At 45.5% G+C, this 16,604-nt stretch overlaps 1 protein-coding gene across 2 annotated transcripts in view; it reads right to left on the bottom strand.

Moving 5' to 3' along the window:
• HTT (huntingtin) overlaps positions 1 to 16,604 on the bottom strand; it is a 235,476-nt gene that overhangs the window by 174,660 nt on the left and 44,212 nt on the right. For both annotated transcript variants that reach the window (XM_053251882.1, XM_053251883.1), the window contains exons 11-14: positions 14,052 to 14,129; positions 10,633 to 10,982; positions 610 to 733; positions 378 to 493 (exon numbers count right to left, since the gene is read on the bottom strand). In XM_053251882.1, coding sequence (XP_053107857.1) covers positions 378 to 493; positions 610 to 733; positions 10,633 to 10,982; positions 14,052 to 14,129 — 668 coding nt within the window. The remainder of the gene's footprint in view (positions 1 to 377; positions 494 to 609; positions 734 to 10,632; positions 10,983 to 14,051; positions 14,130 to 16,604) is intronic.

Here is a 16,604-nt window from a genome sequence, read left to right as displayed (position 1 = left end):
AAAATGAAATCAGGAGCAAGTCTTAGGCTTGTGAGCTTCCTCATCTCTCTTCCACATGTAGAAGAGAATGCCCCAACCAGGAGACTGTACATCTATTTGGACACAGAATTCCACTAGCTCTATATTACAGAGTCAAGGAAAATCCAAATGAATGCAGGATCTCCCAATTTGAACTTTATTTTCTGTACGATGCATGAACAAAGGGAATTACATACACAAGTCCAAGTCCCACTCCTGATCCCACAATGCAGGTCAGAGAGAAATATCCTTGAACAAGTTTGAAGAAAGTTTGAACTGCTCTTTGTCTTTCACTCTGGCCGACATACTGCATTGCAGAAGACTTTCAAACTAACACAACCCTTGAATGTCAGCCTTACCTTATTGTCATGATCACCAAGCTCCATTTCTTCTTTTGACATAAATTTATCCACACTACTGTTGGATGGCTGTCTGCTATGACCCATGCTTTTTAATAAATGTGGTTGCTGAAAGCCTTCAGAAAGGAAAAAAGCAATATATGGGTAATTTAGGAACTCTTGTTCTGAGATTCTTTAGCTGCAAATAAGCATACAGAATATTATACAGGTTTCCCTCTACCAGTTAACATACCAAGACAAGAGTTCCTGAAAGGATCAATGGTCTCATCCTGGAGAACATTTGCAGTTTCATCATCTTCATCATGCAGCTGTCCAATCTGCATTCCAGAATATTGGTTGTCAGCACTCTCTAGAATCTAAAATAGTACAAGAGGTGAACTTTAAAAACCAAGTTATTTTTTGTACACAGTCAGTTCCAACTCAAAGTCCATTTATCACCAGTGTTCTTTTGCAGTTTCATAACACCACAAAATCCTCAAACTGACATTTCCAGCTGTTACCCACAATCTTTAGTTCAGCATGCTTCCATTCTAGTTAAGAACAGGAAAACATCTTGAATTGTTGTCCTCACTCAGAGATCTTTTGGGCTTAGCCTTTTCCAGTGTTAGAGGCGTACCTGTAGGGCCTCCCTATGAAAGTTTCCCCAATGACTACAGTTACTCGTTTCTTGGTCCTGCATCCTGCCACCCCAGAGAAGAGACTTCTTAGTTCAAAATATCCTCCAGATCCTGACTGAGAACCGATCTAGATGCAATCACATCTCCACATTTTTGAGCTAAAACGGAGCATTGGTTCACTTACCATGAAGGCTTCTTCTGGTTGCTGCAGTCAAGACCATCTTGATGGGGGTTGCTGCAGTCAAGACCATCTTGATGGGTTATCCCTCCTGCATGTGCTCCTGGGCAGGACTATGTAAATGAGCTAAAATAGGAAGCCTTAAGAGCCTGAAGGGGATGCCCCCACCCAGTTCTTTCAGGCCAAGTTAGCCATAGTTCAGTACTGAGACACATTAGAGAAAAGAAAAAACATGAAGTTGAGGCTGTAGAGATTCTGGAATTCAGGGCTGTCTGAACAGGTACTGTCCGCTGCCCTTAGGGGCGAAGGGAAAGCTGCTATGGTCACCTAGAAGTAGGGCAAGCGTCTGAAGCTGGGAGGGCCGAGATGGCTTTGACTGCAGCAACCAGAAGAAGCCTTCACGGTAAGTGAACCAATGTGCCGTTCTCAGTTGCTGCAATCAAGGCCATCTCGATGGGACATACCAAAGCCAGTATGTCTCAGGGAGGGAGCTCTTGCCTACTCCTGGGGGAGCACCCCTTGCAGGACATGCCTGCCAAACACCACTTGGGCGGAAGCATACAAGTCCAATTTATAATGTCGGGTGAAGGTGGAAGGATTCTTCCAGGTCACAGCTTTGCAGATCTCGTGAACTGGGGCATTGGTAGAAAATACGGCGGAGGCTGCTGATGCCCTTGTGGAGTGAGCAATTATGTTTTGTGGAGGCCGGCTGCTCTGTGCCTCATATGCTAAAGTGATGCATACCCGAATCCACCTAGCCAGAGTCATCGATGTGACAGCCTCTCCCATCGATGCCGGGAGATAAGAGACGAATAGAGAGTCTGTTTTGCGGAAGATCACTGTCCTGTCTATGTACCTTTTCAGGCAACATCTCACATCCAGTTTATGCCACAACCTTTCCCGGGGATGTTGTGGATGCAGGCAGAAAGATGGCAAGTATACATCTTGGGACATATGGAACTGAGAAGGGACCTTAGGGCGGATAAAGGGGCCAGGAATGAGATGAACTGCGTCCTCTGTGAAAATACAAAATGATCTGTGTACTGAGAGAGCCCTTAGCTTGGAGACACGCCTCGAGGAGGTGATGCCAATTAGGAAGGAGAGCTTTAGGGACAATAACCTGAGAGAGATTTCCCTGATGGGCTCAAACAGAGGATGCTGAAGAGTTTTCAAGACCACGTTCAGATTTCATGTTGGGAAGTGATGTGCTGTAGGGGGGGAGAGGAGGATCGCCCCTCTCAGGAAACATTTTATGAGCAGATGAGATGTCCTGGACCTTGCTAAGGGTCCTGAAATGAAGCCCATGAGGGAGACCGCCTGTCTTTTCAAGGTGTTGGGTTTGAGACCTTTGTCGAGCCTTCCTATAAAAATTGTAGGAGATGGTTGATGCTTTGTGATGTTATGGCGGGCTGACCAGCAGAGGAAGGCCCTTCAGTTGCACTGATATACTCTGTTGGTGGAGGGCCTGAGAGCGGTGAGGGTCATAGAGCCCACCTTGTCAGATATGCCTTGGTCTGTCAGGATACACCACTCAGTCTCCACGCAGCTAGCTGCACCAGCCAGGTTTGGGATGTGGGACCGGGCCTTGCATCAGGACATCCTGCATGACTGGGATATGCCATGGGTCAGTCGTGCTGAAGTGGAATAGCTCTGCAAACCAGGAGCATCTCGGCCAGTATGGGGCCACGAGTATGATTTCCACTCTGAGTGATCTGCTGTGTCTCAGGACTTGAGCTAGCAGTGGGATTGGAGGAAATACGTAGAGGATTCCCTGTGGCCATGGTGCTGATACAGCGTCGGTGCCCTCTGCCTTTTGATATGGAAACCTGGTGAAGAACTGAGGAAGCCTCACGTTGTGGGGAGTCACGAACAAGTCAAGGATTTTTTGTTCCCACCTGCACGCCAACTGATCGAAAATGGCGGTGTTCAGAGTCCATTCCCCTGGGAGGAGGTCTTCTCTGCTGAGCCAGTTGGCCAGCGAATTCAGGTCCCCTTTGACATGGCGAGCCGTCAGTGAGGATAGATGACTCTCTGACCAGGACGTCTGGAGGACCGCTTTCCATGTGGAGGGATCTGGATCTCATGCCCCCCTGCCCGTTCACGTGCGCTTTTGCCATTGTGTTCTCCGTCTTTATGAGAACATCTTGTCCTGAGAGGCATTCCTGGAAACTGTGCAGCGCCAGGCAGATGGCCCTCAGCTCTAGCCTGTTGATGGAGTGTTGTTTCTCCTCCTGAGACCACTTCCCCTGAGCCGGGAATTGAAGGCAGTGGGCTCCCGAGCCCCTTGTGCTGGCATCCGTTGTCATGATGTTCCTTGGGAAGTCTAGGAACCGTTTTCCTGCCAGTAGATTCTGTGGGGAGTACCACCATAGGAGGAAGAGGCAAACTTGTGGCATCAGACTGAGTAGTACGTGTCTCTTGGCTGCAATGTTGGCTTGGTGTGGCATGAGGAACCACTGCTGTTCCCTGAGGTGAAACCTCGCCCACGGGACCAAGTCCAGGGTTGATCCCATCAGGCCCCGTAGTCTTGCCAGCGTCAGCAGGGAGACTGAGGGTGCTGTCCGTGCTCGGTTGGCCTCTGTGGAGAGGGTCTGAAATTTGTCTTGTGGCAGGAAGAGGCGATCCATGTGGGTGTCGATGAGAACTCCAAAGTGTAGTATCCTGTGAGCGGGAACTAAGTGGCTTTTCTGGGTGTTCACTAGAAACCCATGTTCTCGAAAGGTGGCAAGGGTGAGCGTGAGGGAGGATTGTGCAGTTTCCAGTGATTTTGATTGGATGAGCAAGTCGTGCAGGTACGCGGAGACCCTGATGCTTTGGAGGCACAGGTGAGCCATAAACGGGGCAAGGATCTTTGTAAATATCCTGGGGGCCGATGATAGGCTGAATGGCATGGCCTTGTACTGGTAACTGACGCCGGCATACTTGAACCTCAGAAGCGAGCAACTGTTGATGTGAATTGGGATGTGGAGGTAGGCCTCCTTTAGGTCCACTGAAGAGAGAAGGTCCCCGTGTTGGAGCGCTTCGGTTATGGATCTGAGAGATTCCATCCTGAACTTCACGCGCCAGACTCATTTGTTTAAGAATTTCAGGTCAACTGTCCTTCTTGGGAACTGTGAACAGAATAAACACCCCTCCCTGCCTGGTCTGGGGACACTCGTTCTACCGCGCTAATGTCCAGCAGGTGTTGGATAGTGTGCTTTAAGTCTATGTGCTTTATAGTAGAGCGAGAGTGTGGGGGACCATTCAGTTCTATTCTGCAGCCCGACTGGATTGCATTGAGGAGCCATTTGTCTGTTGTCAACTGCTCCCAGGCATGGCAGAAGTCCGAGAGACGGCCTCTGAGGACCGCTGGGCCCGAGTCAGAACCGTTGCTTTGATTGACTGAAGTTCTGCCTGTTCCCCGAGTATCTAGGGAAGCATTGACGGGGCCATGATCCGCGCTGCGGCTTGCTTTCTCTGTCCCAGCCTTTGTAGAAGGGGCGAAAGGAACAAAAGGACTGAGTGGGTCTTTGAAAGTTTTCCCTTTCTCCCCGCCGCAGGGTGGAGGGCAAAACCTTCCTTTTGTCCCGAGATTCCACGTAGACGCCCTTGAGTGCCACCTCACCAAACAGTTTGGAGCTGTCGTGGGGGACTGCTGTTAAGTTCAACTTGAAAGTTGCTTCCGCCTGACAGGATTTAAGCCAGAGGTGGCGTCTTCTGACCACTGCAGCCGCAGAGGCTCTGGATGCTAATCTTATTGAGTCCAGCGTGGCAACAGCCACAAAGGCTTGTGCCTTCTGGAGCTTGATCAGTTGTTGTCTCAGGCGTATTGGGTCTGAAGGCAGGTTGTTCAGCAAATCATCCAGCCACAGGAGGCTGGCCCTCACCTCCATGGACGCTGCTGCCGATGCCCAGATCACCAGTGAGATATTGTCATGTACTTTCCTCATAGTCAGTTCCACCTTCCTGTCGGCGAGATCTTTTAGGGCTGCTTCTCCATCGCAAGAAATCAAGAGACCCCGACACCACTTGCGCCACTGGGGCATCCGTACTGGGAGTTTTGAGAAGGTCAGCCAGTTCTTGTTGAAAAGAGTAGAAGCAAGTCATGGCAGCCAGTGATTTCTTGCACATGGCTGAAAGGGACCATTCCTGTTTAATTGTATCAGAAAAACAGTCAGGCATAGGCAATACCATGTCTTTTGGTCTGGCCTTAGGAAAAACCAGGTCCTCTTTCCCAGAGGGAGCAGCTTCTGGGGTCAGTTTAGATTGCAGATGGTAGAGAGGACCTTAGTCATTAAGGGGTCAAAATCGTCAGATACAAAGTGGTGCTGAGAGACCTGTGCTATTTCCAGTTCTTCTGCTCCTGACCACTCCCCATCCTCCTTACCGTGGGCTATGCCAAGACCTTGGGTACCTTCACCCGTGCCTCCTAGGATCCCCAAGGTGTCCTCACCCATGCCCCCTAGAATCCCCACTGAGTCATCATAGTGTCCAGAAATAGAGACTGCAAGCTTTTTTATTTTAAGGGGAGCAAGGACCTGAGAGGTGGGGTCTACTGATTCTGCCCCAGAAAGGTCCGAAGAATGTGTTTACTTGAATTTGCTTTTAAGGACCCCTTTGCTAGTAGCCTGCTTGGTGTGTTTCTTTTTATATTTGGCTTTTTTGGGAGATGGCTCTGGTGAAGACTCTTCAGAGGATGAAGGAGGAAGTCTATGTTTTTTAGATTTTTTACCCTTCTTAGGCGGTTTCAACTGGTATACTGTCTCTACAATGGTGTTGCGGAACCACACCTGCCACTCCGGGCGGGGGGAGGGGACTTATTTGGGCAGAGCAGGGGCTGAGATGGAGAGGCCTGTGCCAGAATCCTCCTCCCCCTGGCTCACTGCTGTGCTGGCCATTTGTGTGAGGAGGAAGTCAGCTTCTTCACTGGCGTTTCAGCCTGGGCGTCTGTTTGTTTGTCCTCCAACCCTAGCGTTGCTCTTGCTGTCACCATTGCCGCTGCTCCACCCAAAACCCGTATCTCAGCCTGGGTCGGGGGAGGATTAGCCAGGGGACGCTTCCGACGGAAATGGAAGCCGCTGCTGGAGCCGACACGGAAGTCCTCTGCCGCCAAATGCTGCTTCTCAGTCCTCACTGCCGTGGCACTCGGCGTCATGTGACCTGCCGGTGGGGGACTAATGGAGGCTTCTCTTGTAACGGTCCATGTCTCAAGCACCTCTGGAGGAAGACTAACGAGCGTGTTTTCTTGCGTCTGGTCGGAAGGCTCTTCGGCTGCCGACAAGGACGCTGGCGGGAGCAGCGCACTGGGGGGTCTGGATCCCACCAGGAATTAGGCTGGGGGTCGTCCCACAGGGATGCAGATGGTCCTAATGCGCCCCACGTGCTCCATACACAGGAGGGAAGGGGGGGTGGAGGAAGGTCGGAAAGGATAGAGGTGTTTTTTTTGGTTTTTTTGTTTTTAAAAGGTCTGTGGATGGAAGAAGAGGAGAGAAGAAACCAACAGGTTAACGTTAGGGAAATGGAAGAGAGACGAGTTCAAGCGGAAAGGGCAGGAGGAAGATAAAGAGGAACTGCCAGGAGCAACGCTGGACTGAAAGAACTGGATGGGGTCACCCCCCCGCCAGGCTCTTAAGGCTTCCTTTTTTAGCTCATTTACATAGTCCTGCCCAGGAGCACGCGAGGGGGGATAACCCATCGAGATGGCTTTGACTGCAGCAACCGAGAAGCAGCCAAGCAGTAGAGTATCTGAACTGGGGACTCATCATAGAGGGAGGGAATTTAATCCTTGCAACTACAACAGTTCTGGACATAGTCTATTTACTTCACCTCACACAACTCAGCAAGGGCTACTGGGAAACAAACCAACTCCTAACTGCACAGTATTTGTCACAGACTTTATCTTGACCCAGATCAAGCCTGTATGTCACCCTTAAAATGCTTTTTGCTAAACCATGGGGGACAATGTTCTTTTTTTTTTTTTATTTTAAGGTAAAAGAGGTGATAAAATCACGAAAAAGCCACTTTTTAATTCTCTCGGCTTAGGGAAAGAGAAGTGGGGTGGGGGCAGTATGTCCAATCAGTTCTTAAGAGGTGGAAATAAGTACCAATGACTGCCTTTTGTATGGTCTCTGTGTAAAAATGGAAAAATGCTCCTTCCATGATGTGAACAGACATAGCAGTTACCTCGCCTAGGTTAGTGCCAGACAAGAGTAGTCAGAGCAAAAAGTGAAACAGAGAAGAGGAAACGTTACTTTACTGTTTAAGAAATGAACTTCATGAGCCAAACGGGTTGATTCCAATTACCAGGGACCTGGACCCAGCCAGAGCTTGCACATTAATACACATGCTGTGCACATGAGAGATTAGCTAAGCCTTAAGGACTGACGTGAACACTTTATAGCAATCCTAAACTCACTTGCTACAATGTAAATCTAATTCAACTCAGGAAAACTTACTTATGAGTAAACATGCATAGGTTTGTGTAAAGCTCCTACAAAATCAAGAGTGGCTATTATGGAAGGGATTTTTATGTCTGGGGAACTGTGGGGGTTGTTTTTGCTACACTGCCACTAAAAGCTTCATCCCTTGATCAGAAGAGTGTATTACAGAGATTGAATCCCCAAACTGTATTTTATGTATGCAAACATGTATGTATGTAATAAATACACTTTTAAACAATTAAAAATGACTCTTGCAAAGAAAAATCAGGTTTTCAGGTACAATTCTTAGAGACTTTAGGAGAGCAGAAAGTATACAACAATTGGCCTTTCCTCTCCCCACCTCCATTCTTTGAACATCTATTACTAACATCTAGTTATAGCTGGACAACTTACCACTTTCCACCAAGGAAGTGATTAACATTTCTCTTATTGGTGAACAAACTGAATATCAATTAGCTCTTACTGTTATTGGAGCTTTGCCATGTCTACAGTTTAATAAGACATATGAACAAGCAGCTTTGTTAAATAAAGTAATGCATTTACTCCCTTTGATTTTTAAAATTACTCTTTAAGCCAACAAAAGTAAATATTTGTATAGGACTGATGATGCAAATAGACACTGAAATGCCCCCTCAAGATCCAGTAATTAGTTACATACATGGCATCCTATTAAAATAAGCTACTGCACTTATGGGGCTACCAGAGTTAAATGCTATGTGAATGAAATCTGTTTGGCATGTCTGAATGCAAGCTAAAATCATGTAGGTATCAAGTTTAAATTGAATTCCAGTCTCTGCATGAATACCTGATACACATTATTCACTATTATTCAAAATTATACAAAACTGAAAGATAGCTGTGCTGTTTCTGATTCTAAATCTAAAAACAAGATTCTTGCTGCATTGCCCAGCAACTACACACTTCATTCCACCGTTTCCCTTTCCTCTAACATTAAGCTTAACAACTTTCTATGTCCAGCCAGCATCACGTTGCCTGGAAAGTTATACTACAGTTGCTCTCACCCTTTAATTTAAAGGGGTAGCAATGGCAAGAAGAACAGTGATTAATCTTGGTCCTTTTCACCCCAATGAGTACCCAAGGATCGGGGAGAGGTTTTAAGGACCATAAGTGGGGATGATACAAGAGGCATGATGCATCTACCCAGAGTTCGGGCTAAACTAGCTCACTACTCAGTCTAGTTGCCTAACAGGTTTACAGGTAAGTTACCAAAGACATATACAGTGAGGGAAATAAGTATTTGATCCCCTGCTGATTTTGTCCGTTTGCCCTCTGACACAGAAATGACCAGGCTATAATTGGGATGGTAGGTTTATTGTAGCTATGAGAGACAGAATAACAACAAACAAACCCTCAAAAGCCCAGTGCCTAAAAGTCAGCGATGGATCTGCATTGTAGTGAGGGAAATAAATATTCAATCCCTTCACAAAAGATGTCTTAGTACTTGGTGACAAAACCCTTGTCGGCAATCACAGAGGTCAGACGTTTCTTGTAGTTAGCCACCAGGTTTGCACACAACCCAGGAGGGATGTTGTTCCACTCCTCTTTGCAGATCCTCTCCAAGTCAGAAAGGTTTCGAGGCTGATGTTTGGCAACCCGAACCTTCAGCTCCCTCCACAGATTTTCTATGGGATTAAGGTCTGGAGACTGGCTGGGCCACTCCAGGACCTTCATGTGCTTCTTCTTGAGCCACTCCTTTGTTGCCTTGGCTGTGTGATTTGGGTCATTGTCATGCTGGAATACCCATCCACGACCCATTCTCAATGCCCTGGCTGAGGGAAGGAGGTGCTCACCCAAGATCTGACGGTACATGGTCCCGTCCATCGTCCCTTCGATGCGGTGAAGGTGTCCTGTCCCCTTAGCAGAAAAACACCCCCAAAGCATAATGTGTCCACCTCCATGATTGACGGTGGGGATGGTGTTCTTGGGCTCATAGGCAGCATACCTCCTCCTCCACACACGGCGAGTTGAGTTGATGCCAAAGAGCTCAATTTTGGTCTCATCTGACCACAACACTTTCGCCCAGTTCTCCTCTGGATCATTCAGATGTGCATTGGCAAACTGCAGACGGACCTGTACATGTGCTACCTTGAGCAGGGGGACCTTGCGGGCACTGCAAGATTTCAGTCCTTCACGCCGTAGTGTGTTACCAATTGTTTTCTTGGTGACTAGGGTTCCAGCTGCCCTGAGATCATTGACAAGTTCCCCCTGTGTAGTTCTGGGCTGCTTTGTCACCGTTCTCATGATCATTGCAACTCCACGAGGTGAGATCTTGCATGGAGCCCCAGACCGAGGGAGATTGACAGTTATTTTGTGATTCTTCCATTTGCGAGTTATCGTGCCAACTGTAGTGACCTTCTCACCAAGCTGCTTGGCGATAGTCTTGTAGCCCAGTCCAGCCTTGTGCAGGTCTACAACCTTGTCCCTGACATCCTTAGACAGCTCTTTGGTCTTGGGCATGGTGGTGAGTTTGGAAGCTGAGTGATTGCTTGCTTCTATGGACAGGTGTCTTTTATACAGGTACTGTAACAAGCTGGGATTAGGAGTACTCCCTTACAGAGGGTGTTCCTCATCTCAGCTCGTTACCTGCATATAGTGAAAAGACACCTGGGAGCCTGAAATCTTGCTAGTTGATAGGGGATCGAATACTTATTTCCCTCACTACAATGCAAATCCATTGCTGACTTTTGGGCACTGGGCTTTTGAGGGTTTGTTTGTTGTTATTCTGTCTCTCACAGCTACAATAAACCTACCATTCCAATTATAGCCTGGTCATTTCTGTGTCAGAGGGCAAACGGACAAAATCAGCAGGGGATCAAATACTTATTTCCCTCACTGTAGAAGCTACAGTTGAAGTGTTAAAATGATGTCAAGCTATCAAAAATGTAAATCTGTTAACAGTGCTGCAGAAGATAAAAAGCACATATATGCAAGTCTGGATCCTCCATTGAGAAACTATGAGATACAATGAAGAAGACTTATCAGTGGTCACTTGGAATTCCACACCCTGGTTGAGCACTTACAGTTTCAGAACTGTCTGAAGGTGTAACAACTGAATCTGGGCCTTCTGTAGTCGTCTGAGAGCTGTCACTGATGGGAGAGGAAGCCTGAGTGCCATCATTTATGTCTCCTGTAGGGTCTGACTGGACAGCACTGATTTGACTGGAGCTTCTGCTACCGCCACTATCGTCAGCATCTTCTTTGTTAGTAGAACTTGTCAAGTCCGACTCAGACTGCAATGTGTGCTGAGAACGTGGCTGCTCAGTTATGATGTCATGCCCTGATGAATCAGCTACTGAGCTTCCTACTGACGCAGCTGTTGACACGCCTGATGACGAAGTTAATTCATTGGCTAGCTCACTATTCATAGAAGCTGAAAAGAGTAAGGGAAACCCATAAAGATGCAGGAAAACATGTAAACATTATTTGCCTACCAGATAAAATGATAATAAGTTAAGAGTCTTACAATGAGTCAATAATAGCAGCACATCCCTAACCAATTCTTCACACTTTTATCTAAACAGCCGTTGACCAGTAACTCAATCCTTGGTAACGGCTCCTTCCAGCTTAACACACTACAGCACACCAAAGGTGCATGTTGAAACATTTTTATCATTCCACACACCATCTTGCCATTGCTGGCAAACATTCAGCATATTCAATTTTTGCTTTAAACATCAACACCATGAAAACAAGAGATAAAGTGTTTAGAACTACTGTCTTACCAAGAATTGAAGTAGATTAAATAGCTCATTTTATTTTATTTTTTTAGAATATTTGAATATACACTAAATTTATTTAGTATATTTATATGTGCCCCAAATGAATGTCTCTGGGCAGTTTACAACAGACCATGAGGGGAAGAGCAAAGATGGTGGTGAGGCAGTAGCTCCAGCCAAATGCTCCAGAGTGTATCTGCCGATTAATGTTTTATTTAATTTGTTTTAGTTAAATTTTATTATCTTACTGCTATTACCCTCTCCTTGGATGTGATAAGAGTGGTCCGTTTTGATTGAGATTGCCACCAGCTGCTGCTGCCCTCTTTTATGCTTTGGGATCCTAGCCCAGCTGAGATATGGGTCCAAAGAAAAGATTGTGTTCACCAACAACCACTGGACGCCCAGGCAGGAAAACAGTTCAAATTAGATCGTTTCTGGGCAAATAAGGAGCTGGCTTATACTATAACCTCTCTTCCCACAAATAAAAGATTTTCAACCTTGGAATTGTTTGCTGGAGAAGAACAAGCATTACCACCAGATCCAACTCCCTCCTTACAAGGTAATTTACAGCATCCTGCTGAATAACTAGATAAAGGCATATTTGAGATGCTTTCCAGACAGGCTTTTGTTATGGTTGAAATAAGTTTTAAAGTCTTTGAAAAACTTTGCATAATGGAGGATAATCTTGAAACCCTGTATAAGGCAATTGATTTATTAAGGAGTGGCATGAAGGGAGTGAACCAACGCTCCGTGTTATACATTCGCTCAAATGATTTAGTTAACTATAAACCTGCCTCCCGAGTGAAGCATTCTTCTACTGATCATTTGAGTAATTGAGATGCAGTTTCTGGCAGTATCAAAACATCTCGTGTTCTGCAGAGGAATCAAATTGTATTGTGTATTCCCCATGGGGACTTGCATGGGAAACGCTGGGATTCATATCAACAAGTTGCTCAGTCTTTGTGTCTTTTGTTAAGCTGTAATGCTTCACAACTATCTATGAGATCTCTTTTCTTGCTACCAAGAGGTACTTATTACCAAAAAAAAAAAAAAGTTATATTAAAAACCCGCAAGGCTCCTGATAATTTATTTCAATGTCGTTAGCACCTTAAGAAATTTGGCATTATGCCCATACAAATTTTCAAGCCCTCCCCTTGCTTCAACAGAAATATACTCCCCCTGCTGGGGCTGTTACAAAACGTCAATCTGACCTTGGGGAAGAGAAATCTGACTTTTGTTGGAAGCACTCCAAATATAACAGAAGAATTTGATCAGGAGTCCCTGGCAGAAGGCCTAGTCAGGTGGGCAGTAGTTTCACTAAGACACTACCCAGACATTTACCCAGGAGCGAAGAGACTCCAGATTGCTAAAAACCTGTCAGAAATTGTTACAAACTACCCTAAACCAGCCCACTATTTAATGAGCTTAACTAACCAGAGAAGGGCTTTCTCCCTTGTATGCTTTAATGCACTTCCATCGGCTGTATTGGAGGATAGGTATCACAAAATCCCTATCACTAACCGGATCTGTCTGACTGCAGAGAGGAAAGAAGAGGTAAGGGAAGGTGCATCACTGCATAAGCCAGTGCCTGGTCTGCAACCAGGATGAGAAGCAGTGTTCCTTCTAACAGGGATTCCAAGATGTTGTTGACTACAACTCCCAGAATCCCCGCTGCAGTGGCTTTTCCTTGGGGATTTATTGGAGTTGTAGTCAACATCTGGGAATCCCTATTAGAGAAAACACTGATGAGAAGAACTGTCAAGTAAGAAGATGCTGCAAGTCCAAAGCAGTCAGATGATGAGGTTGACAACTTGACTGTCCTAGGCGTTATCCTGCGTAGTGCTTCCCCCCAACTGTGCTACACAGCACCAACATGCCAAATGTACTTTCAACGAGTCCTACATTCTTGTGTGCTTACAAGAAGGAAGTGTGGACAGAAGAAACAACTGAGCTTCCACTATACTGCTTAGCTCAGTAGCAAGGTGCTGGGCTGTATGCAGCCGTGGCAGTGGTCAAGAGGGGTGTGTGTGTGTGTGTGTGTGTGTGTGTTACACACAGACAGACAGGAGCTGGAGAAGAACAGAGGAACCAGCTAGCCTGAGCAGCAATTGAGTGCAAGACACATCACTGTCTTCCAAAGCGTCAGCTATGGGAGTAGGCAGTGTGTGTACACACACACAGGCTCACGCACAAACACACTTCTGCCTGAGTAGCTAGCTGTTCTTTCTTAATTAGTATCAGCAGGAAGCCAAGGACAGTCAGCTATCTTCCCCACTCCACCCAGTTATCTGTTCTAAATGCTCACATCAATTGCTCCCCTTACCCTTATGTATGACAAATCCATACCACAGCAAAACAAAAAACCACCCAGGCTTGACAGTGCCTTTTAGCAGTTATATTGATTTTTCCCATATAAAAGATATTATCCTATGACCTCAGGGATATACATGCATCAGAGACACACTACAGAGAAAAAAAAATCATACAAACAACACCCTAAAACTAGGTTGATGCATTGGCGATATGTAAAGCATATGCATTTTTTCACCAGAGTCTCATCTGTGAAATCTGTAAATTTTGAGATTAACATAAACATATGTAACATGAAATATAAATTTTTAGCTTTGGAAAAGAGTTTAATCAGTCACACTGTCATGACTCATTAGAACAGCAATGGATGAACAGATTTTCAATTATGTTTAATAAAATAAAAATTAATCTACCTGTAAAACTTGTATTGCTGACCTCAGATCTTGTTTCAGAATCATCTTCCAAAGCTTCTTCTCCTAGAAGCACTTTAGCTGATAATCAATGGAGTAATTTGTTTAGATTTTACACAACTTGTAACATTACATACTTTCAACAACTCAATTATCTACTCTGTATAATATTCAAATTATATATGTGAGTGAGAAAATACAATAGACAGCACCTAAAAGAGAGTGAACAATAATGGACAGAGGATAGTTATGTCAGTAAAGACCAATGATTTGGATAAATCAGAAGTTCATCAGAACCATAACAATACTTACTCGAGCAATGCAAAAACATATTTTAAAACTTCAATAAAAGAACAAGTAGCTACAAGAAATGTACAAATTTGCATAAGTGTATTTTAAGTTTCTTGGCAAAAATTTGGATCAAAACCCCATGCCACAAAACTGTGACCATTCCCTTTTGCCCTTCCAAATAGGTGATCAGAGCTCTAATCACCTGTTTGGGAAATGCTTGGACTGTAAAATGCTGTAGCTGAGCCTTTTAAAATTGGTGATTTTCTTTATTTAGCAGGGGTAGAGCATCTGTCCCTATCCATTCCCAGGACAACATCCAACCAGTGGCTGTTGCCGATGTCCATCTCAGGCTTCTTTTTTAGATTGTGAGCCCTTTGGGGACAGGGAGACATTTATTTAATCATTTATGTTTGTAAGCTACTTTGAGAACTTTTGTTGAAAAGCAAGTTCTGCAGTGGAATCTGTGCTTGCGGTTCTATGAATCAAGGCGAGCACCATGTTCTTTAGCTATTTAACATATTTGTATACCGCCCAAAACGCAAGTCTTTGCAAGTGGGTGGTTTACAACAAAACTATAAAAACATTACAATTTAAAACTTAAAATGTTAAAACTAATAAAAATAATCAAACTATTAAAACAGTATCTAATTAAAAGCCTGAGTGAACAAATGTGTCTTGATTGCCTTTTTAAAAATTGTAAGAGATGGGGAGGCTCTTATTTCAGCAAGGAGCATGTTCCAAAGCCTTGGGGCAGCAATGGAGAAGGCCCATCCCCAAGTAGCCACCAGACATGCCAGTGGTAACTGCAGACGAACCTCTCCTGGTGATCTCAATGGGTGGTGTGGTTCATAGCAAAGAAGACATTCTCTTAAATACCCTAGGCCCAAGTTGTTTAGGGCTTTATAGGTTATAAACAAGTATTATGCTTCCTTGTATTTTGCCCGGAAACTTATTGGCAACCAGTGTCGAACTTTTAAGATGGGGTGATATGGTCTCTCCGAGATGACACAGAGACCAACCTGGCTGCTGCATTCTGGACCAACTGCAGTTTCTGGTCTATGTACAAGGGTAGCCCCACATAGAGCACACTGCAGTAGTCAAGTCTGGAGGTGACCAGCAGATGTACTACTGTTCTGAGGTGATTTATCTCAAGAAATGGATGTAGTTGGCATATCAGCCGGAGCTGATAAAATGCAGCTCTGGCCACTGCCTCAACCTGGGACACCAGGGAGAGGTTTATGTCCAGAAGCACCCCCAGATTGCATATCTGTTCCTTCTGGGAAAGTGTGACCCCATCCAGAACTGACAGATCAAAATAATCTCCTGAGTTCCAACCCTGCACAATAAGTACCTCTCTGTCTTATCTGGATTCAGTCTCAGTTTGTTATCCAGCCCATCACTGCCTCCAGGCAGGAATTTAGGAAGGCTTTGCCTTCTCCTGATGCTGACACAGAGAAAAAGATTTGGAGATCATCAGCATACTGATAACACCCTGCACCAAATCTCCTGATTATCTCTCCCAGAGATTTCATGTAGATGTTAAACAACATTGGGGACAATACGGAGCCCTGAAGGACTCCATCTGCAATCTGTCCAAGAAGTAGGAGTGGAACCACTGCAAAGTAGTGCCTCCCACCCCCAACCCCCTCAGATGCTCCAGAAGGGATACTAAGGTCGATAGTATCAAAAGCCGCTGTGAGGTTCAAAAAGACCAACAGAGTCACACTTCCTCTGTCAATTCCCAGTTGGAGATCATCCATCAGTCTCACCAAGGCAGTCTCCAACCCATAGACCACCCGAAAGCCAGTCTGAAACAGGTCTAGATAATCAGTTTCACCCAAGACTGCCTGGAAAAGGGAGGCCACCACGCGCTCAATTACCTTGCCCAAACACAGAAGATTGGAGACAGGCCTATAGTTGCTTAACAATGAGGGATTCAACGCAGGCTTCTTCAAAAGAGGTCAAATAATTGCCTCCTTAAGGCAAGAAGGCATCCTGTCCTCCCTCAGAGAAGCATTTATGAAATCTACTAGGCCTTCTACAACAACTCCCCCCCACACACACACCAGATAGTATAAGCCATGTCGGGCAAGGGTCAAGAGAACAGACGATAGGCTGCACCATTCCAAGCAGCTTGTCCAGAATCTCACGTTGACTTTCAAGACTACTATCTGGGTGTAAAGTCCTGTGCTTCTGGCTCTCCCCCACCCCACCCCGTGTCACTTGGTCCTTGTACACCTTGTAGAAGTGTGAGGAGGGGATTAA

This window comes from Hemicordylus capensis, chromosome 5, assembly GCF_027244095.1.
Source record: "Hemicordylus capensis ecotype Gifberg chromosome 5, rHemCap1.1.pri, whole genome shotgun sequence".
In the NCBI taxonomy this organism is placed as follows: domain Eukaryota; kingdom Metazoa; phylum Chordata; class Lepidosauria; order Squamata; family Cordylidae; genus Hemicordylus; species Hemicordylus capensis.
The sequence above is the reverse complement of the archived record's forward strand: the minus strand, read 5'-3'. Positions and strand labels throughout refer to the sequence as shown.